This window comes from Ascaphus truei, chromosome 4, assembly GCF_040206685.1.
Source record: "Ascaphus truei isolate aAscTru1 chromosome 4, aAscTru1.hap1, whole genome shotgun sequence".
In the NCBI taxonomy this organism is placed as follows: Eukaryota; Metazoa; Chordata; class Amphibia; order Anura; family Ascaphidae; genus Ascaphus; species Ascaphus truei.
The window spans coordinates 3,655,990-3,679,867 of NC_134486.1; the positions used below are offsets into that span (position 1 = coordinate 3,655,990).

Genomic DNA, 23,878 nt, shown 5'->3' on the forward strand with positions numbered 1-23,878 from the left:
GATGGGTATTGGATGGGTATTTGATGGGTATTGGATGGGTATTGGATGGGCATTGTATGGGTATTGGATGGGCATTGGATGGGCATTGGATGGGTATTGAATGAGTATTGGATGGGTATTGGATGGGTATTGGATGGGTATTGTGTGGGCATTGGATGGGCATTGGATGGGTATTTGAAGGATGGGTATTGGATGCCATTGGGGGCCTTTCTTACCACTGTGTTAATTCGTGATTTGGTAAAAGGGTAGATTATACCTCAACGTAGTAGGATACCCACGTATACACCCTTATACATTACTCTCTCTTTGTGTAGCCATTGCAGATGCATAGAACATTACAATAGAGTTACTGGTATATGTCTCCATCACCACGACACATAGAGGAATATTCCTAGGGTGAATACTTCATTTGTTTGTGTATATATTATCTATTTGGATGTAATAAAATGTTGTTATTTTGAGGTTTTTAAGATTTTTGCTGGTCCAATTAAATCTTTCATGATTGCTTATCAGAATTCTCTGAAGGACTATTCCAGTCCTGACTACTATTATATTATGTATTGAGTGCAGTATTTTGGGGTACTTCTGATCCCCTTGGATCACATCTGTGTATATTAGTCAATACCTCTCATGCACCTCACACTATAATCATATTTTGACTATAATTAGGAGTTTAATAGGTGAGCGGTGTTGTTCTCTCCTTACTACATGTCCTCCTATTTCCCCTCAGCTTGCTGCTCTCATCGCCTCTCTATTCTGTTCCCCAGGCCTCTGAGAAGCCCCCGTCATGAAGACCGCTTTGCTGACCCTGGTGGCTTGTTACCTAACCCTCGCGGCGCACGTCGGAGCTCGCCCCCTGGACAGGAGTATCTTTGAGGTCCCACGACTCAGCCTCAACGGGGTGCTCAGCGATGACAATGCACAGGCCCTGCTCTACTTCCTGAGGGACAAGTTCCAACGGGACCAGGAGAGAGATCCCCGGGTACTGCTGAGGCTTAGTAAAGGCTTCCTCTCCTCTGACCGGCAGATGTCCACCCAGGATCTGTCCCCGGTCCTCACGGTCCTGCAGACCCTCTTCCAGGAGAGCAGCCCTGATGAGGCTGCCAGGAGCTTTCTGGAAGAGTTCTCTGACCGCCTGAAGAGGGAGGACCCCCCCATCTCCATCGACTTGACATTCCACATCCTCAGGCAGATGATAGAGATTGCCAAAACCCAGAACCAGAAGCAGCAGGCCGAACAGAACCGCATCATCTTCGACTCAGTGGGAAAGTGACATCTACAGGGCAATGGACATCTTCCCCTGTGCCAGACCTCTCTCTCCCACTGCTCCCCCAGGGATGTGATGGGCCTTTCTCCTTCACAGCTAAGACTTGTGCACAAGTAGGCGTAGCATGGGCCCTGACATAGCCTATGGAGACAGGAGGCATGGGTGTCATTTGATGTACGTGTCCCAAATTACAAGTCTCTAAACTTGGAAGTGTCCTGCTTTTCTTTGAGTCCTGGTCAAAGGTCCCTTTCCATAGCTTCCGAGGCTTGTGGGGGAAGAGCAGAGGATTCTGGGAGGAAACAATACTCCTGAGATTTGATAGCCCATGAAGTAGATGTATTGGTCCAGAAGCAGGAGGTAGTGATACCTTGTACTGGACCAGCAGAGAGGGTGGGGGCGTCACTGATGTCTGTGCATTTGAGATTTCAGGGTTTCCGTAGTCTACTCTGCAGGAGAAAGTTGTCAGGTTTCAGGGAGAACCCAAAACACCAAATCAGGGAATCCCACAGGCCCATTCCCTCTCACACACTAACGCTAAAAACGCAGCTATCTCTCCTCCTCACCGTCCCCCGCCTCCTCCTTTCTCTCCTCTTCTCCTCGCTTCACCTCTATTCTCTCCTCTTCTCCTGTCATCTCTCTCTTCTCTCCTCACTTCTCTTCTCCACTCTAAATATTAGGACTTTCACAAACACCCCATATAAACTCCTGAATGCATTACACAGGGTGTGAGAACTCAGCTGTACAGGAGAGAGAGGGGGGAAGAGAGAGCCGGAGAGAGAGAGGGGGGAAGAGAGAAGAGAGAGAGCCGGAGAGAGAGAGTGGGAAGAAAGAGAGAGAGAGAGATTGTGATTGCTGCAGTTACTGGATAATAATGTGATTTCCGCACACTGCCTGTGACACACTGTGACACACTGCCTGTGACACTCTGCCTGTGACACTCTGCCTGTGACACTCTGCCTGTGACACTCTGCCTGTGACACTCTGCCTGTGACACACTGCCTGTGACACACTGCCTGTGACACACTGCCTGTATATTTCCCTTGCTGTGTGTACAATAAAGACAGATATCACGAGTTGTGTCACATTTTGTGAGCAGCGTTTCATTCCTGGGAACAATAATTCTGCTGACAGAGCCGTGTGGGGGATACACAGTACCACTGCTTATTACTTTCACTCCAACACTACCACTACTATTGTATTTACACACCCACAGTACTACTACTTTCTTTACACACCCACATATCATTTTTTTATTTACACACCCACTGAACAGTATTTTATTAACACACAAACAGGACCTCTACTTAATTTACACATGCACAGATCCCGACTTTATTTACACCCCTACAGATCACTATTTTATTTGCACACCCACAGTACCACTACTTTGTTAACACACAGAGTATCCTTACTTTATTTACACACCCACGGTATAATTACTTTATTTACACACCCACAGTATCATTACTATATTTACACGCGCACCGATCACAACTTTATTTACACATGCACAGTACCATTATTTCATTTACACACCCACATATCACTATTTTATTAACACGTACCAGTACTTTATTTACACACCCTCAGTACCACTACTTCATGTGCACACCCACAGATCGCTGTTTTATTTACACACCCACATTATACAGTAATTATTTAGACCAGATCACCCGCAGCTGTGTTTGGAGCCCACATGCACTTGACTTGTGATCCATCCTCCTGGCCGGATGCCAGCTCAGTCGCCACAGTAATGTATTCCAACCGGGTATTAAGCCACTTGACCAAAACTCACCAGGGCATTAACCCCCATATAAGGCCTAAAATGAATCTCACCGCCCCACGAATACCAACGCAGCTTGAAGGCCGTCTTGCAAGCCAACATTGAAGATGTCCATACCCATGTTGGACAAATGAACCCCATCCTCCCTATCCAGGCCAACTTCTTGCTCCTCCAACTCTCTGTGCCGGACAAGAAGCCCACCCGCCTCCTTAACAAACCTCACCATTGCTCTGCTAAGCTTGTGCCTACAACGCTCAATCGCCTTCCCGTCCCTCTCCCCTTCCAGCCAAACCTGGGCCCCCCATCCAACCACACTGCGCCTGGAAATATGGAGGATGTGTGTTCCCTGTATACCCCTCCTCCCCAACTATATTCCCCTAGTGATATCCACGTGCAGGCCAAGGTTGGGCCCGTATGGCACAACTGCAGCCCAAAAGATATACGTATCTATGCACATCCGGACATCCCCGGGACATGACCTGCAAAGAAATCATTTAACATCTTTCAAAATCAAACACCTGCAGCTGATCGTCGCTAGCAAACCTCACTTCCTCCCACCCTCCCACCCTCCCATCCTCCCACCCATCCCATCCTACCACCCTCCCATCCTCCCACCCTCCCATCACCCGAAGCCACCGGAGAACCACTGTGGTCTTTCTCCCTCCTAATGGATGTAAATTAGAATTGTAATCCTAATAGAGGTATATTAGTATTTTATCTGGTAGTGTTAGGCCTTGCGAACGGGTGTCTGCCTTGACGTGGCTCGCAGGCTTACAGCGCTTTGGCCAAAGGGTTAAACTAAATGACCCTTTTTCAAGAGAATATATAAGTATTTTACTGTGTATTTTTGTCATATTGGATGTAGCATTGGGCTTCTCTGTCGATTTCTGATTCAAGCCAGGAATAGGGCCAAGTGCCAGCACACCACCGTTCTCCAAAATAACACCCGTACCCCACTGCCGTCCTCCAAAATAACACCCGTACCCCACTGCCGTCCTCCAAAATAACACCCGTACCCCACTGCCGTCCTCCAAAATAACACCCGTACCCCACTGCCGTCCTCCAAAATAACACCCGTACCCCACTGCCGTCCTCCAAAATAACACACGTACCCCACTGCCGTCCTCCAAAATAACACCCATACCCCACTGCCGTCCTCCAAAATAACACCCGTACCCCACTGCCGTCCTCTAAAATAACACCTGTACCCCACTGCCGACCTCCAAAATAACACCCGTACCCCACTGCCATCCTCCAAAATAACACCCGTACCCCACTGTCGTCCTCCAAAATAACACCCATACCCCACTGCCATCCTCCAAAATAACACCCGTACCCCACTGCCGTCCTCTAAAATAACACCCGTACCCCACTGCCGACCTCCAAAATAACACCCGTACCCCACTGCCATCCTCCAAAATAACACCCGTACCCCACTGCCGTCCTCCAAAATAACACCCGTACCCCACTGCCGTCCTCCAAAATAACACCCGTACCCCACTGCCGTCCTCCAAAATAACACCCGTACCCCACTGCCGTCCTCCAAAATAACACACGTACCCCACTGCCGTCCTCCAAAATAACACCCATACCCCACTGCCGTCCTCCAAAATAACACCCGTACCCCACTGCCGTCCTCTAAAATAACACCCGTACCCCACTGCCGACCTCCAAAATAACACCCGTACCCCACTGCCATCCTCCAAAATAACACCCGTACCCCACTGTCGTCCTCCAAAATAACACCCATACCCCACTGCCATCCTCCAAAATAACACCCGTACCCCACTGCCGTCCTCTAAAATAACACCCGTACCCCACTGCCGACCTCCAAAATAACACCCGTACCCCACTGCCATCCTCCAAAATAACACCCGTACCCCACTGCCGTCCTCCAAAATAACACCCGTACCCCACTGCCGTCCTCCAAAATAACACCCGTACCCCACTGAACCTGATGCATCAATAAATATCTCTAACTCTATATTAAATACCAGGCCACGGTCCATAACGTCCTACCATCGTAAGTACCCCAAAATCCCAGCCATACTGCCAGATCCTCTCTGATCTCAGCTGTCAGTCTGATAAAGTGATGAGGCCTCACCACCTCCGACATCGCGAATGCCAAACGTCTTGTAAAGATCCGGGCCATAGGCATAGCCCAACACATAAATTAAGGTGCCGGAACTCCAAGGCGTGCCACCATCGCCTCAAAACCTGCAAGCAACCGGCACAGACTGCGGCCCCACCACAAATAACGCAGAATATTCGGAATCCCACACCCTTCCCGGACTACTGAAAACCTCGAAACAACAGCATGGAATAGAACAACTCATAACCCAGAGGAGGCCAACTCCTCAAGGGCCACCAACAGGTCAGGTCTTAAGGAAATCCCTGCTTCAGCACAGGTGGCTCAGTCAGTGGCTCAGTGGTTGACCTGACCTGTCGGTGGCCCTTGATGACTGGAGTTAGTGACTCCTGCCGTAAGTGAACACAAATCAACAGAAATCTCTCCCTCAAATGTCAGCCCCACAGGTGAGAGCGGCAGCAGGCGGAGGGCAGATTCAATATCGGTCTCACTAACAACGCCCGTGAGCCGCGGCGTTTTATCGAACGACGCATACGATACCCATCATAACTCTGGGTCAATGCGATCATTAACTGATTCCCCGGCCGGGGAAGAGAGGCGCAGAATTAAGGGAAAGGAGCCGGGAACTTTTTTAGGAACTACGCCCACCGCGAGGCGAAATCCTCCGATTCGCTAGGGGAGAGTAACTAACGGGACCTGCCATCCTGCCCAGCGACAACGTCCCTTTCCTGTCCTACCGACTTCATACTCCGCACACAATCCTCTCTGACCCCACAAGCACAAGAGGGATCCAGGAACCCTCCAAAAAGCCCTTTTAAAGCAACTGCCCCTTCTCCATATTGGGGCACTCCTACATCGCATCTCCCCTGGTGTTATTGCCCTTCTTGCTAGCCTCGGCGGCTGCCGCTTTTGCCCCTCCACCCTTCTGCTTACGGAAACACGTGCCAGCCGCGTGGTTCCCGCCACGTGTTGAAGACTCGTGGCTAAACTTACATGTTGTGCTGAAGTTGCAAAGCCAGCACACACCCCGTGTTCCTCAGACCAACAGCCCAGAGTATCGGGAACTGCCGGGCACTGACCCCAAGGGACCCGGACTCTGCGGGGCCATTACGGACCGCCCCAGATCCATGTCTTTATAATCCCATTTTATGGAGTGACGTAAAGTCTCGTCAGGATACCCCCCTCCCCACCCCCAATACATCTTATTAGCCTCCCTGATGGTATCAGAATAACAGAAGAGTGCCGTGGACCTCTGCGGCTCCTTCACAGTTACCGTGGCCAAAGTGGCCTACGCCTTTAATGCCTCACCCTACATAATGAGACCCTGTTACCAATAAGGGACACGTTCCCTAACAGGAAAACAATTCAAGTGACCGCACGTCCTGGCACATGGAGTTACACACTCATACAATGAGGCTCCCCATCCCTGTCTCCTCCTGAGAACCTCATTCTAAAAGCTTCTGCAGCTCTATATATCCCCTAGTGAGATCACAGGTCACCATGCCTGTGACGGTAGGGTGTGGCCAGTCTTCATAATAAAGGTGAAGCCCGACTGGTTACCCCTGAAAACCGTGGGTCACTAGTAGCTTAGAAGCACCATAAGCCAGGGATACTGTGTACATCCTAAAAACCTGTCCTGTTGGTGTGTTAACATTTTCTTGTTATGTAATAAACTTGGGATTTCGGGCGTGGGAGTTTCAAGGGGGATATTTGGGTGAGAATGCCTTCAGAACCTGTGTAGGAGTTTGGGGGACAAAGTTACCGGTAGTCCCATAATTCTCACCGACGAGCAGGCAGGTTCTGCGGGTCCACAAGGTGAATTACACCGGGGCTACACCATGTCCCCCAGAATCCTGGTTTCCGGTCCCAAGTATCCCAGTCCCATTTCCCCCACATGTATGATGTTTCCCTAAGGTTAATAGGTTTTATAAAGTGTGTACTAATCTCTGTACAGCCAGACCTGGCAATCTAAGAAGGCGCCGGGATGTCTGCATAGAGACCGGGGATCAAAGAGGAGAAGGGAAGTCGAGAGGTGCTGAAACAGTTTGATGAGCGGGGAAGGGCGGAGTACTGGGTCCGGAGAACAAGGCTTCCCGCGGGGGAGACACTGGGACAGCCAGACTTAGTGGAGCCTGCCCAGTGGGAGCCAATGGGCTGGCTGGGGGAAGCTGCTGCAAGAAGGCACGATTCCCATTGGCCAATTCATAGTTCCCGCTCATCTGGCTTTTCGAGCCAGCTCGACACACCCCCTCCTCTGACGTCAGCAGCCAGGCGAGTCCCCATTCTGATTGGCTCGCTGAGTTGCGATCCGTCTTCTGATTGGTCACCAGCCCCGGTTCCATGTTAGACAGAGAACCCCGAGGTCTATGTAAGGGTACTGGCCGATCATAGAACCAGACGATCCCGGGCTTGGGTCATTGAGGCGCTGGCGGGCTTTTCAAAGTTGCTCTGTTGCGAATAGCAGAGCAACCGGCTTGGTTTTTAGCCGGAGAAGCCTGGCTGAGACCACGTTCTGAGATTGCAGCTAAGTTCTATCTTGTGCATTGCTCAGCGGGTATAGCCAGGTATCTTCCCGGTTAGGCTGGAGTCCCCCCTCAGACCCTCAGTTAAGGGTGATTTACTTGTATTTTGTGTATCTTTTGTATGTCAGCGGCTTTCACCCGAATAAACCTCATTCTATTCCACTGCCTTGTTCTGCCCGGTGAATTGATCCCGAATAGTAAAAAGTGTTAGAAGTCCTGGTCTCCCGTGACTTTGCCTGCAGTGGGAGTGGCTATAAGTATACATAATATCCTATACCCTACCTGTCTTTCTAACTATCGACCTGTCTCCCTCCTGCCTTTTGCCTCTAAACTCCTTAAACATCGTGTATTCTCTCGCTTGCTCCATTTTCTCAACACCTATTCTCTCCTAGACCCTCTACAATCTGGCTTCTGCACTGCTCACTCCACGGAAACAGCCCTCACTAAAATAACTGACGACCTTCATGCTGCCAAAGACAGTGGTCATTACACTCTGCTCATATTACTCGACCTCTCTGCAGCATTTGACAACATGGATCACCCTCTTCTCCTTCACATTCTCCATACTCTTGGTATTCGGAACAAAGCTCTATCCTGGATCTCATCCTACCTCTCCCATCGTACTTTCAGTGTCTCTTCTGCTAATACCTCCTCCTCCTCTATTGATCTCTCTGTGGGGGTACCCCAGGGCTCTGTCCTTGGACCTCTTCTCTTTTCTCTGTACACACTCTCTCTAGGTGACCTAATAACATCTTTTGGGTTTAAATATCACCTCTATGCTGACGACACACAAATATATTTCTCAACACCCAACCTTACACCTGCTGTACAGACACATAGATGTTTGAAAGAACTGCTCACCTATTAAACATGATGTCCTAAAAAGCGGTTGGTGCAAAGGAGGTATAATACTTATAGTGAAAAGAGTGAACCGAGAAGTTCAAAGATACCCCTATATATGCACTCTAAACCAGACGTGTAGATGTTTCTAAGGCCACAAGGATAAAAATCCCTATACCAGAAACTAAAATGGCGCAAAAAAGAAAGTTTTAATACATAAATAGTTATATTACACTCAAATAGATAAAAATATGGGTATATACTGAACCCCTAGGTGGAGCAATGAAGAGAACCGATGGGGATATGTATAAGTAGGATATCTCATATGCCATCTGAGATTAACCCCATCCGTTCCTGCGTATAGTTGGAACATGTGATGCCCATATATATAACACACATTACATATGTACGTTCAGTGGCCTTTGAAGGGCAATGGAACAGTGACAGCATTAACTATAATTCGCCACCATCTGATTAGGTGGGGTAAATGCTGTAGTAAGTAGCATACATATGGTGTAATTGGATCTATGCCTCTAACAGACTAACTATGTGTACTTGTTCCTACTGTTTATAAGACAGGTAGTATCCCTTTCCTCGCACGGAGTCGGATACACTAACAGTAAACAATGTATCAGACTAGTAGTCATAAATGGCTGTATAGTAACAGCCTCCCAGAAACCAACTTGCAAAACAGATTATTGTTGTGAAACAAAACGCTACTGGGTCAGCAGTGCAGCAAGGAGATCTCCCCATCGGCGGAGTATCGTGCCGCCACAACAGTGCAGCAAGGAAATCTCCCCGTCGGCGGAGTATCGTGCCGCCGCAACAGTGGGGAGGGAGGGATAAGGAGGGGGAGGGATAGGGAGGGGGAGGGAAGGGAAAAAGAGAGAGCGGGCTACGGAGAGCCCTTGTGTGTAGTTAGAGGCATACGACGCGCAAAGGCATCCGGTGTGTCCACGCAGTCGCTACTCCGATGCCGTCACTTTCGTGACGTCAGCAACATCCGACACGTGTTTCGCGCGTGTGACGCGCTTCTTCAGGGGGAGGAGTCTACCCTTACGACTAAGTACCTGGTATATATAGGGAGGTGTGGACCCCTATTGGTCAGTAGGTGCTTGTGTGGTACGCCTTCATACTAAAAATAGCGGTGTTAACCCTATGAGATCGGGTTACGATCTAATAACTGATTAGTTCGGACCTATTCTGATTGGTGAATATTGGGAAATAGATTATCCATTATAGGCTCCCTAGATGGTGCACATATCTGATAGATGTCTGCTGGATCAAGAGCACTGACCTATGGATTGTATGTATATATGTAGGAATGTATAACCCACATAAAACGATCCGCCCCTAAGGTCAATAAGGATCCAAGTTTGTTTTTAACACTGTATACCAATAGCCCAAAACATGATAATTAATCACTTAGCCATGGAGGCTAGCTACAAAATCAAAATCAATGAGAGTACACTGTGTGAACATACAGAGCTAGCTATACATCGGCTTGCAGAGTGTGTATGGTATATGTAGCCTTCCGGAAGGTGGGCGTGGCTAAGGTTTCTGCCTAGTGACCCTGTGCCATGTTATTGGAGAGGGAAGGTACACTTTCTAAGCACATAGTGTTAACCCTTTAAGGCCCTTCACCCTTTAGGTGAAAATGGTCATTCCAAAAGGGGGTTATTACATATATATATATATATATTGCTCCCTATACCATGTGGTGGCGGTAAAATGGTGTCTGGAGTAAAGCTCACTCTGCTGGAGATGAGGAGATGTGACTGGAGCGGCCGTGCGCCTCCCAGAGAAAAGGCGCAGCCACTGCCCCTCCCCGGTTGACTGGATACACAGGGTTTGCCCCATAGATCTATCTTAATGTGGCCCCAAAACACGTATTTTAGAAAGTATTAATGTATTCTGTGACCCTTTATTCAGTAAACATTGTGATGCAAGTGTGTGTGTGTCTCCGTTGTGTGCTGGGCGGGTGTTACGCAGGAGGGGGAGGTGCTCGGGGACATTGTGAGAGTGGGAGGTTCTCAGGGGCCTATCTCTCCGGGGGATATCAGGTCAGCGATGGGAACCGGTACTGGGTATAAGCCTCCTAGGCGCTGTTCCCATTGGCCGGTTTGAAATCCTCACTCTCCTTAAGCCCACCCCTATCCTAGCCACACAGTAACCGCCCCCCACCCAGATTGGTCCATCATAGGCAAGCCTTCGCTCTGTGATTGGCCAGTGTGCAGCATCCGCGCTGTGATTGGTTGCGACTCCATCTTCCATGCTTCTCTATGGAGACGGGGAAAGTATATAAAGGGTAGCCAATCTGCGCTCCACAGTTGTCCCTGGAATAAGCGTGTAAGCTGACTAAGCGTGTGCTCCGAGGCTGTGCCAGAGATGCCCCAGAATGAGACTCAGGGCCGATTCCAGCGGGAAATTCAAACTTACAAGTCTCAAGCATACCGGAGGTCATGAGAGACCGGAATTAACATGCAAGAAAGTAAATGAGATATTCCACTCATTGTTATTTCTAGGGAGAAAGACCAAGTAATTCACTCAGTTGAAGCACTCCATAGAAATAGATCAGAACAAAGGTTGGGGATTAGTTAAATGAATCAGTTAACACGTCTGAGCCCCAGGCACTGTTTCTCTTGGCTGGCTGCCTCAATGTTAAAATATAACCACCAAGGGATATATATGGAACACTGCTGATCAATCCATCAGAGAGAAGTCCACCTCTGCGAAGGAGTGTGGAGTTTGAAGAACTCCACATCTGGGAAGGAGTGTGGAGACTATCAGAGAGAGGTCCATCTCTGGGAAGGAGTGTGGAGTTGGACTGTGACCAGTTGGAGATTCCTATCAGAGTTTCTGCTGTGTGCAACACTCTAATATCGTGAATCAGAGAAGGGGACAGGGGAAACCTATTTGAAGTGGGTCCCTGCACCTGGGAAAGGTAGATCTCATTCCCCAGACCCCTGAAAGTGTGTATATTTTTGTATTTTGTATTCTTGTGTGTTTACGAGGTCTTATCCAAAATAAACCTCATTTTATTTCATTACTGTGTTTTGCCTATTGGCTGATCCCTTAAATATAAATGGTGTTAAAAGTCCTGGTCTACCGTGACACTTTCCTCTCTTACACCCCCACCTCCATGTATTTTTGTACCCTCCCCACACTCAATAACCTACCTCCCCCAATATACGCACACACAGTGACACACACACAAACAGTGACACACACAAACACACAGACTGTGACACACACACATAGTGACACACACATATACACACACAGACAGTGACACAAACACAGACAGTGACACAAACACACACAATAATCCCCCAACCCCCCCAACACACAGAAAAATTAGCCCTCTCCCCCCTTGGGGTGGGTAAGGTGCCTGGGAGGGTGGTATAAGGGTGGACCCATGTATTTTTCTCCCCTCCCCACACTCAATAACCTCCCTCCCAATATACGCGCACACACACAAAGTGACTGACACACACGCAGCGACTGGCACACACGCAGCGACTGGCACACAAGCAGCGACTGGCACACATGCAGCGACTGGCACATAGTTACATAGTTACATAGTAGATGAGGTTGAAAAAAGACATGTGCCAATCAAGTACAACCTATGCTAAATTTAGACAACAGATACTTTGTCCTATATCTATACTTACTTATTGATCCAGAGGAAGGCAAACAAAAAACCCCAGTGTCATATCATTCAATGCGACAGCGATTGACACACACACACACACACACACACACACAGTGACTGACACACACATTGACATACAGACACACAGTGGCACACGCAGTGACACACACACAGACAGTGACACACACACACACACAGTGACACACAATAAGTCCCCCTCCCCAAACACATACATAAAAATAAGTCCTGTCCCCTCTTGGGGTGGGTAAGGTGCTTGGGAGGGTAGTATAAGGGGGCTTGGGGCATGTGGGCTTACCTGGGGCCCTTGTATGGGCCTGCTGGAGCAGCGTGGCAAGCACAGGCAGAGGCCTGGGGAGGGAGGGAGGGATAGGTGGGAGGGGCACAGGAAAGGGAAGGGCCCAGCAGTCCTGCAGGAGGGGAGGGAGGGATACATGGGAGGGGCACAGGAAAGAGGAGGGCCCAGCTTGCCTGCAGGAGGGAAGGGAGGGATAGATGGGAGGGGCACAGGAAAGGGGAGGACCCAGCTTGCCTGCAGGAGGGAAGGGAGGGATAGATGGGAGGGGCACAGGAAAGGGGAGGGCCCAGCTTGCCTGCAGGAGGGAAGGGAGGGATAGATGGGAGGGGCACAGGAAAGGGGAGGGCCCAGCTTGCCTGCAGGAGGGAAGGGAGGGATAGATGGGAGGGGCACAGGAAAGGGGAGGGCCCAGCTTGCCTGCAGGAGGGAAGGGACGGATAGATGGGAGGGGCACAGGAAAGGGGAGGGCCCTGCTTGCCTGCAGGAGGGAAGGGAGGGATAGATGGGAGGGGCACAGGAAAGGGGAGGGCCCAGCTTGCCTGCAGAAGGGAAGGGAGGGATAGATGGGAGGGGCACAGGAAAGGGGAGGGCCCAGCTTGCCTGCAGGAGGGAAGGGAGGGATAGGTGGGAGGGGCACAGGAAAGGGGATGGCCCAGCTTGCCTGCAGGAGGGAAGGGAGGGATAGGTGGGAGGGGCACAGGAAAGGGGAGGGCTCGGCTTGCCTGCAGAAGGGAAGGGAGGGATAGGTGGGAGGGGCACAGGAAAGGGGAGGGCCCTGCTTGCCTGCAGGAGGGAAGGGAGGGATAGATGGGAGGGGCACAGGAAAGGGGAGGGCCCAGCTTGCCTGCACGAGGGAAGGGAGGGATAGGTGGGAGGGGCACAGGAAAGGGGAGGGCCCAGCTTGCCTGCAGGAGGGAAGGGAGGGATAGGTGGGAGGGGCACAGGAAAGGGGAGGGCCCAGCTTGCCTGCACGAGGGAAGGGAGGGATAGGTGGGAGGGGCACAGGAAAGGGGAGGGCCCAGCTTGCCTGCAGGAGGGAAGGGAGGGATAGGTGGGAGGGGCACAGGAAAGGGGAGGGCCCTGCTTGCCTGCAGGAGGGAAGGGAGGGATAGATGGGAGGGGCACAGGAAAGGGGAGGGCCCTTCATGCCTGCAGGAGAGAAGGGAGGGATAGATGGGAGGGGCACAGGAAAGGGGAGGGCTCTGCTTGCCTGCAGGAGGGAAGGGAGGGATAGATGGGAGGGGCACAGGAAAGGGGAGGGCCCTGCTTGCCTGCAGGAGGGAAGGGAGAGATAGATGGGAGGGGCACAGGAAAGGGGAGGGCCCAGCTTGCCTGCAGGAGGGAAGGGAGGGATAGATGGGAGGGGCACAGGAAAGGGGAAGGCCCAGCTTGCCTGCAGGAGGGAAGGGAGAGATAGATGGGAGGGGCACAGGAAAGGGGAGGGCTCTGCTTGCCTGCAGGAGGGAAGGGAGGGATAGGTGGGAGGGGCACAGGAAAGAGGAGGGCTCTGCTTGCCTGCAGGAGGGAAGGGAGGGATAGATGGGAGGGGCACAGGAAAGGGGAGGGCACAGCTTGCCTGCAGGAGGGAAGGGAGGGATAGATGGAAGGGGCACAGGAAAGGGGAGGGCCCAGCTTGCCTGCAGGAGGGAAGGGAGGGATAGGTGGGAGGGGCACAGGAAAGGGGAGGGCCCAGCTTGCCTGCACGAGGGAAGGGAGGGATAGATGGGAGGGGCACAGGAAAGGGGAGGGCTCGGCTTGCCTGCAGAAGGGAAGGGAGGGATAGATGGGAGGGGCACAGGAAAGGGGAGGGCTCTGCTTGCCTGCAGGAGGGAACGGAGGGATAGATGGGAGGAGCACAGGAAAGGGGAGGGCCCTGCTTGCCTGCAGGAGGGAAGGGAGGGATAGGTGGGAGGGACACAGGAAAGGGGAGGGCCCAGCTTGCCTGCAGGAGGGAAGGGAGAGATAGGTGGGAGGGGCACAGGAAAGGGGAGGGCTTGGCTTGCCTGCAGGAGGGAAGGGAGGGATAGATGGGAGGGGCACAGGAAAGGGGAGGGCCCAGCTTGCCTGCAGGAGGGAAGGGAGGGATAGGTGGGAGGGGTACAGGAAAGGGGATGGCCCAGCTTGCCTGCAGGAGGGAAGGGAGAGATAGGTGGGAGGGGCACAGGAAAGGGGAGGGCTTGGCTTGCCTGCAGGAGGGAAGGGAGGGATAGGTGGGAGGGGCACAGGAAAGGGAAGGGCCCAGCAGTCCTGCAGGAGGGGAGGGAGGGATAGGTGGGAGGGGCACAGGAAAGGGGAGGGCCCTGCTTGCCTGCAGGAGGGAAGGGAGGGATAGATGGGACGGGCACAGGAAAGGGGAGGGCCAAGCTTGCCTGCAGGAGGGAAGGGAGGGTTAGGTGGAAGGGGCACAGGAAAGGGGAGGGCCCTGCTTGACTGCAGGAGGGAAGGGAGGGATAGGTGGGAGGGGCACAGGAAAGGGGAGGGCTTGACTTGCCTGCAGGAGGGAAGGGAGGGATAGGTGGGAGGGGCACAGGAAAGGGGAGGGCCCAGCTTGCCTGCAGGAGGGAAGGGAGGGATAGATGGGAGCGGCACAGGAAAGGGGAGGGCCCTGCTTGCCTGCAGGAGGGAAGGGAGGGTTAGGTGGGAGGGGCACAGGAAAGGGGAGGGCCTAGCTTGACTGCAGGAGGGAAGGGAGGGATAGGTGGGAGGGGCACAGGAAAGGGGAGGGCTCGGCTTGCCTGCAGGAGAGAAGGGAGGGATAGGTGGGAGGGGCACAGGAAAGGGGAGGGCCCAGCTTGACTGCAGGAGGGAAGGGAGGGATAGGTGGGAGGGGTACAGGAAGGGGAGGGCTTGGCTTGCCTGCAGGAGGGAAGGGAGGGATAGGTGGGAGGGGCACAGGAAAGGGGATGGCCCAGCTTGCCTGCAGGAGGGAAGGGAGAGATAGGTGGGAGGGGCACAGGAAAGGGGAGGGCTTGGCTTGCCTGCAGGAGGGAAGGGAGGGATAGGTGGGAGGGGCACAGGAAAGGGGAGGGCCCAGCTTGCCTGCAGGAGGGAAGGGAGGGATAGATGGGAGTGGCACAGGAAAGGGGAGGGCCCAGCTTGCCTGCAGGAGGGAAGGGAGGGATAGGTGGGAGGGGCACAGGAAAGGGGAGGGCTCTGCTTGCCTGCAGGAGGAAAGGGAGGGATAGGTGGGAGGGGCACAGGAAAGGGGAGGACTTGGCTTGCCTGCACAGAGTGGAGACTGTAGTGTTACCAACAGGGAGACAGGGCCTTGACAGGGTGGGCCCGAGACAGCAATCCCGGCTGTCCCCCCGTCGGCGGCCCTGGTTATACATATACTGTGTTTGGTATCCCCCTTCTTACTAGCCCCACTCACGTGTGAGGGTTACTATATTATATGCACTCAGGCCCCCACCTCATAAACGGAGGTACGGCCTAATAAAGAGGGGTTCCAAAGATATACATAATGTGATACAATCACTGTCCCTGTATGGGCTGGAGTGGTGCAGATAGTTTCCAGCCTACAGGGAGTTAACTTTCCCTGGAGAGGCTTGTTGCAGGTGCAGAAAATCAAATAATCTACCTGGTCTCCTGAGTGAGCAGGAGTGTAAAAGACAGACATAGAGCTGCACACACAGAGAGACTGCTTTCCCCAGAGAGGGGGGAGAGAGAGCGACTTCTCCCCAGCCAGGAGTGTAAAAGACAGACATAGAGCTGCACACACAGAGAGACTGCTTTCCCCAGAGAGGGGGGAGAGAGAGCGACTTCTCCCCAGCCAGGAGGAAGCTGGCTGGCACAGTCCCCTAGGCTTGCTGGATGTGGGTCGCAGAGCCTGCTGGGACTGCCCGGGTAGCACCACCAGGAAGAAACAAGGACGTGAGGCTGATGTGGGAGCAGGACTGTCCTGCCCAGGACATTGGATCCAGAGGGATTTCCTGGACTCTCGTGGGAGGGATTCCCCTACAGCACCAAAACAGGTAAGGACTAAATAATGTATATTTGGGAGCCTAAGGACTATTGTTATTGTTGCTAACCATGTGGGATATTTAAAGCTGGGAACCATTTTAGTTGTCCAGTGACAGGAGAGGGACACAATGTGTGTGCAGGCGGTGCTTCAAGGGTTAATAGTGTCCATATGACAGATATAGTTATCCGCTAGGACCACTCCCAATAAATGATAATTCCTGTGATCAGCATCCATAGCCAGGGATTGAGGGACTAGTACCTAGTGCTCACAAGCACACCATAAACCGTCCATATAATGTCCCACGTGTAAAGCTGCCACGAATAAACTCACTGTGCAGGTTCCTGGATCCTCTGGTGTGATACCATGATATAGGGCGTGTCACCCGAAACGCATAGATGCGTTGCAGTGCTGCCCACCTAGGGGTCAGTTCTGCCTTTTTTACCTCCCTTGCACAATCAGAGAGGGAGCTGGTGTTCAGAGAGTCTCCTGATGGGAGTAGGGTTTATTTGTATGATTTGTTTTTCCTTAAAGGGACGATGGGCATTTAATTGTTTCCCCACGTGTGCAGTCAGTTTCCCCACGTGTGCAGTCAGTTTCCCCACGTGTGCAGTCAGTTTCCCCACGTGTGCAGTCAGTTTCCCCACGTGTGCAGTCAGTTTCCCCACGTGTGCAGTCAGTTTCCCACGTGTGCAGTCAGTTTCCCACGTGTGCAGTCAGTTTTCCCACGTGTGCAGTCAGTTTCCCACGTGTGCAGTAAGTTTCCCACATGTGCAGTGAGATTCCCCACGTGTGCAGTGAGATTCCCCACCCTTCCTGGGTGTCTCCCGCGCTCTCTCAGCCCCAGTTTCCCCTTCCTGGGGGTCTCCCGCGCTCTCTCAGCCCCAGTTTCCCCTTCCTGGGGGTCTCCCGCGCTCTCTCAGCCCCAGTTTCCTCTTCCTGGGGGTCTCCTGTGCTCTCTCAGCCCCAGTTTCCCCTTCCTGGGGGTCTCCTGTGCTCTCTCAGCCCCAGTTTCCCCTTCCTGGGGGTCTCCCGCGCTCTCTCAGCCCCAGTTTCCCCTTCCTGGGGGTGTCCTGCGCTCTCTCAGCCCCTGTTTCCCCTTCCTGGGGGTCTCCCGCGCTCTCTCAGCCCCAGTTTCCCCTTCCTGGGGGTTTCCCGCGCTCTCTCAGCCCCAGTTTCCCCTTCCTGGGGGTCTCCCGCGCTCTCTCAGCCCCAGTTTCCCCTTCCTGGGGGTCTCCCGCGCTCTCTCAGCCCCAGTTTCCCCTTCCTGGGGGTCTCCTGCGCTCTCTCAGCCCCTGTTTCCCCTTCCTGGGGGTCTCCCGCGCTCTCTCAGCCCCAGTTTCCCCTTCCTGGGGGTTTCCCGCGCTCTCTCAGCCCCAGTTTCCCCTTCCTGGGGGTCTCCCGCGCTCTCTCAGCCCCAGTTTCCCCTTCCTGGGGGTCTCCCGCGCTCCCAGCCCCAGTTTCCCCTTCCTGGGGGTCTCCCGCGCTCCCAGCCCCAGTTTCCCCGTCCTGGGGGTCTCCCGCACTGGTAAGATTTGAATAAATGGAAAACAAATAAAAGTGTCACTCTGTGATCCCCGTCACGCGCCTCAGACACGCCCTGCCCTTCCCCATTATCTCTTAGTGCTTCCACTGCCGTCAGGGATTCTGGGTAATGATATGCTCTTTTTTTTACCTTTTGGGTGATCGGTGTGAGGCTTCACACCCGCTGGCGGCGGCGGCTGCGCGCGCGACGCACTCACAGTACAGCCCTATATGGGGCAGGCCACCGTCGGCATGCGTGTGCGCACGTACAAAGCGCGATGTGCGACCGCCTTTGCCAAAACACAAGATTTGCCCCTCCCCCATCGGATCTCCTGCTCTTCACTGGAAGTGCAACCGCAGACCGCGGGTCGCGGCTGGAACGGGTACATGCGCGAGACGGCGCTCCGACGCGCACGCAGCGACCGGAGCCTGAGGATGGTAACACTGGCTTTGCAACAGGACCCTGGGGTAGGTTTCAGCCGCACATCATATAAGTTACGGTGGGTAAAATAAAGTGACAAAAACCCTCCACATATAGCGCACCGCGAATAGAAATATCACGTGTGCGCACATTCACAAGTCTCAGACACGCCCTGCCCTTCCACATTATCTTTTAGCATACACAGCTCCCACTGCAGCCTGGGATTCTGGGAAATGCATGCAAATGAGCACAGTGTTTAAATAGAAAGTATTCTGATCTTATTATGTCTCACTTTCCTCATACATGGATCGCATTAAATAGATGTGATGTCATAGATGTCATACTGTGTGTAACCCGTGGGGTGTCGCCTCTCTTTCCCCACTCAGAGTTCCACCCCGGAGATGGCTGCATCTTATCCTCTGCACAGTCATCGCACGGCCAGATTGCAGCAGCTCGAAACAAGATAATGTTATTATCTCCCACGTGACGCGTGTCGGGGGCCGTGGCAGTGACGCACGCTGGTCCCGTGTCATGGACGCACCGTGATGTACATTTATACGAAGTCCCGCCACTTGTGAGATGATTGGGGGCTGATTGATGGGTTCTGTGACAAGCTGATGCAGCCGGATCTCCACGTTACTGGGAAAATACACTTTAGTTATTTGTATTGTTCTTTAATCTCGTTGGGTACAAGAACCGAATACTGATTACTGGCAAAACGTGACGCCAGCCAACACTGCTCACCTCATCCTGTGACCAGCAGGAGACATCGGGGCGCCCGGTCTGTCCCTGTAATCGCAGGGTGACACAGACAGAAGGACATCACCCGGGGAGTCTGAGCTTCCAATCGCAAGGTTGACAAAGTCTGTCCCTCCCCCCACAGGGTGACACAGAAAGTCTGTCCCTCCCCCCGCAGGGTGACACAGAAAGTCTGTCCCTCCCCCCGCAGGGTGACACAGAAAGTCTGTCCCTCCCCCGCAGGGTGACCCAGAAATTCTGTCCCTCCCCCCGCAGGGTGACACAGAAAGAAGTCTGTCCTTCCCCCCACATGGTGACACAAAAAGTCTGTCCCTCCCCCCACAGGGTGACACAAAAAGTCTGTCCCTCCCCCCGCAGGGTGACAAAGAAAGTCTGTCTCTCCCCCCACAGGGTGACACAGAAGGTGTGCTGCTCCCCAGAACCCGCGGGAAGGGCCGAGGTTTGCGCTGCTCCCCGGAACCCGCTGGAAGGGCCGAGGTTTGCGCTGCTCCCCGGAACCCGCGGGAAGGGCCGAGGTTTGTGCTGCTCCCCGGAACACCCGGGAAGGGCCCAGGTTTGTGCTGCTCCCCGGAACACCTGGGAAGGGCCGAGGTTTGTGCTGCTCCCCGGAACCCGTGGGAAGGGCCGAGGTTTGTGCTGCTCCCCAGAACCCGCGGGAAGGGCCGAGGTTTGTGCTGCTCCCCGGAACCCGTGGGAAGGGCCGAGGTTTGTGCTGCTCCCCGGAACCCGTGGGAAGGGCCGAGGTTTGTGCTGCTCCCCGGAACGCCCGGGAAGGGCCGAGGTTTGTGCTGCTCCCCGGAACACCCGGGAAGGGCCGAGGTTTGCGCTGCTCCCCGGAACACCCGGGAAGGGCCGAGGTTTGCGCTGCTCCCCGGAACACCCGGGAAGGGCCGAGGTTTGCGCTGCTCCCCGGAACACCCGGGAGGGGCCGAGGTTTGTGCTGCTCCCCGGAACCCGTGGGAAGGGCAGAGGTTTGTGCTGCTCCCTGGAACACCTGGGAAGGGCCGAGGTTTGTGCTGCTCCCCGGAACACCCGAGAAGGGCCGAGGTTTGTGCTGCTCCCTGGAACACCTGGGAAGGGCCGAGGTTTGTGCTGCTCCCCGGAACCCGCGGGGAGGGCCGAGGTTTGTGCTGCTCCCGGGAACGCCCGGGTAGGGCCGAGGTTTGTGCTGCTCCCCGGAACACCCGGGAGGGGCCGAGGTTTGTGCTGCTCCCCGGAACACCCGGGAAGGGCCCAGGTTTGTGCTGCTCCCCGGAACACCCGGGAAGGGCCGAGGTTTGTGCTGCTTCCCGGAACACCCGGGAAGGGCCGAGGTTTGTGCTGCTCCCCGGAACCCGCGGGAAAGGCTGAGGTTTGTGCTGCTCCCCGGAACCCCCGGGAAGGGCCGAGGTTTGTGCTGCTCCCCGGAACCCCCGGGAAGGGCCGAGGTTTGTGCTGCTCCCCGGAATGCCCGGGAAGGGCCGAGGTTTGTGCTGCTCCCTGGAACGCCCGGGAAGGGCCGAGGTTTGTGCTGCTCCCTGGAACACCCGGGAAGGGCCGAGGTTTGTGTTGCTCCCCGGAACCCCCGGAAGGGCCCAAGTTAGTGCTGCTCCCCAGAAAAACACCTGGGAAGGGCCGAGGTTTGTGCTGCTCCCTGGAACGCCCAGGAAGGGCCCAGGTTTGGGCTGCTCCCCAGGAAAACACCCGGGAAGGGCCGAGGTTTGTGCTGCTCATCGGAACGCCCGAAAATGGCCGAGGTTTGTGCTGTTCCCCGGAACACCCGGGAAGGGCCGAGGTTTGTGCTGCTCCCCGGAACGCCCGGGAAGGGCCGAGGTTTGTGCTGCTCACCGGAACGCCCGGGAAGGGCCGAGGTTTGTGCTGCTCCCCAGGAAAACACCCGGGAAGGGCCGAGGTTTGTGCTGCTCCCCGGAACGCCCGGGAAGGGCCGAGGTTTGTGCTGCTCCCCGGAACCCGTGGGAAGGGCAGAGGTTTGTGCTGCTCCCCGGAACCCGCAGGAAGGGCCGAGGTTTGTGCTGCTCCCGGGAACGCTCGGGTAGGGCCGAGGTTTGTGCTGCTCCCCGGAACGCCCAGGAAGGGCCCAGGTTTGTGCTGCTCCCCGGAACGCCCGGGAAGGGCCGAGGTTTGTGCTGCTCCCCAGGAAAACACCCGGGTAGGGCCGAGGTTTGTGCTGCTCATCGGAACGCCCGAAAATGGCCGAGGTTTGTGCTGTTCCCCGGAACACCCGGGAAGGGCAGAGGTTTGTGCTGCTCCCCGGAACGCCCGGGAAGGGCCGAGGTTTGTGCTGCTCACCGGAACGCCCGGGTAGGGCCGAGGTTTGTGCTGCTCATCGGAACGCCCGAAAATGGCCGAGGTTTGTGCTGCTCCCCAGGAAAACACCCGGGAAGGGCCGAGGTTTGTGCTGCTCCCCGGAACGCCCGGGAAGGGCCGAGGTTTGTGCTGCTCCCCGGAACGCCCGGGAAGGGCCGAGGTTTGTGCTTCTCCCCGGAACACCCGGGAAGGGCCGAGGTTTGTGCTGCTCCCCAGAACGCCCGGGAAGGGCCCAGGTTTGTGCTGCTCCCCGGAACGCCCGGGAAGGGCCGAGGTTTGTGCTGCTCCCCGGAACGCCCGGGAAGGGCCGAGGTTTGTGCTGCTCCCCGGAAAGCCCGGGAAGGGCCGAGGTTTGTGCTGCTCCTCAGAACGCCCAGGAAGGGCCGAGGTTTGTGCTGCTCCACGAGAAGCTGGAGGCAGAATAAGCAGAGAAGATTATCACTGTATAACCCTGATTCTCCTTCATGTCGGACATCGCTGGGTTAACTTGTTGAGGTTTATCTGACTCCAACCACACCCACCTCGTTACCCATTCTGCGTCCCAATGTGTGGCACTGAAGGGGTTAATATAAAGCAGATTGCTTCGCCGCACACACTCGGGAGAAGATCAATAACGAGGCTTCGAACTCTCGGACCGCAACGTCCGTCTGTTTAATGCACGAGCTGCGTGATAATAATACTCCCGGGGGTAATAATACTCCTGGGGGGTAATGTGAGCGAGCGAAAGGTGGGAGAGCTGGTGATGCCAGGGCTGGGTGTGGGGGGGGGGATGTCACACGCCGGGGCTTGTCAAATGCCGGTGCTTGTCACACGCCGGGGCTTGTCACACGCCGGGAGCCAGACTTGTGTCATCGTTCAGGGATCCTCAGTGACCTGGGGAAAAGACAGGATAAAGTGACACACGGTCACTGTCACACACACACCGTCACTGTCACACACACACAGTCACTGTCACACACAGTCAGTATCACATACAGAGTCACTGCCACACACACACACACCGTTACTGTCACACACACACACCGTTACTGTCACACACACACACCGTTACTGTCACACACAGTCAGTATCACATACAGAGTCACTGTCACACCACACGGAGTCACTGTCACACACACACACACAGTCAGTATCACATACAGAGTCACTGCCACACACACACACACACACACATACAGTCACTGTCACACACCGTCAGTATCACATACAGTCACTGCCACACACACACACACCGTTACTGTCACACACAGTCAGTATCACATACAGAGTCACTGTAACACACACACAGTCACTGTCACACACAGTCAGTATCACATACAGAGTCACTGTCACACACACACGGAGTCACTGTCACACACACACGGAGTCACTGTCACACACACACGGAGTCACTGTCACACACACACACACACACACACACACACACACACACACACACACACACACACACACACACACACACACAGTCAGTATCACATACAGAGTCACTGCCACACACACACCGTTACTGTCACACACAGTCAGTATCACATACAGAGTCACTGTCACACACACACAGTCAGTATCACATACAGAGTCACTGCCACACACACCGTTACTGTCACACACAGTCAGTATCACATACAGAGTCACTGTCACACCACACGGAGTCACTGTCACACACACACGGAGTCACTGTCACATACACACACACACACACACACACACACACACACACACACACACACACACACACACACACACACACAGTCAGTATCACATACAGAGTCACTGCCACACACACACACACACCGTTACTGTCACACACAGTCAGTATCACATACAGAGTCACTGTCACACACACACGGAGTCACTGTCACACACACACAGTCAGTATCACATACAGAGTCACTGCCACACACACACACACACCGTTACTGTCACAAACAGTCAGTATCACATACAGAGTCACTGTCACACACACACGGAGTCACTGTCACACACACACACACACACACACACACACACAGTCAGTATCACATACAGAGTCACTGCCACACACACAGTCACTGTCACACACACACACACAGTCACTGTCACGCACACACACAGTCACTGTCTCACACACACAGTCACTGTCACACACACAGTCAGTATCACATACAGAGTCACGGTCTCACACACACGGAGTCACTGTCACACACACACAGTCACTGTCTCACACACACACACACAGTCACTGTCACACACACATACATACACACACACAGTTACTGTCACACACACACAGTCACTTTCACACACAGTCAGTATCACATACAGAGTCACGGTCACACACACACGGAGTCACTGTCACATACACAGAGTCACTGTCATACACACACACACACACACACACACAACCACACACACAGTCACTGTCATACAAACACACAGAGTCACTGTCATACACACA

At 53.9% G+C, this 23,878-nt stretch overlaps 2 protein-coding genes across 2 annotated transcripts in view; one reads left to right on the top strand and one right to left on the bottom strand.

The window, feature by feature from the left end:
• Window positions 1–787: 787 nt before the first annotated feature.
• UCN (urocortin) lies at window positions 788–1,394 on the top strand. Its single transcript, XM_075594702.1, has one exon. It carries the CDS (start codon window positions 788–790, stop codon window positions 1,271–1,273), a length of 486 nt encoding a protein of 161 aa, XP_075450817.1. The 3' UTR covers window positions 1,274–1,394.
• Window positions 1,395–22,064: 20,670 nt separating this feature from the next.
• Window positions 22,065–23,878, bottom strand: part of TRIM54 (tripartite motif containing 54) — a 40,457-nt gene continuing 38,643 nt past the window's right edge. The window contains exon 9 of the mRNA XM_075595203.1: window positions 22,065–22,317. Within this exon, the coding sequence (XP_075451318.1) occupies window positions 22,310–22,317 (8 nt within the window). The 3' untranslated portion in view covers window positions 22,065–22,309. The remainder of the gene's footprint in view (window positions 22,318–23,878) is intronic.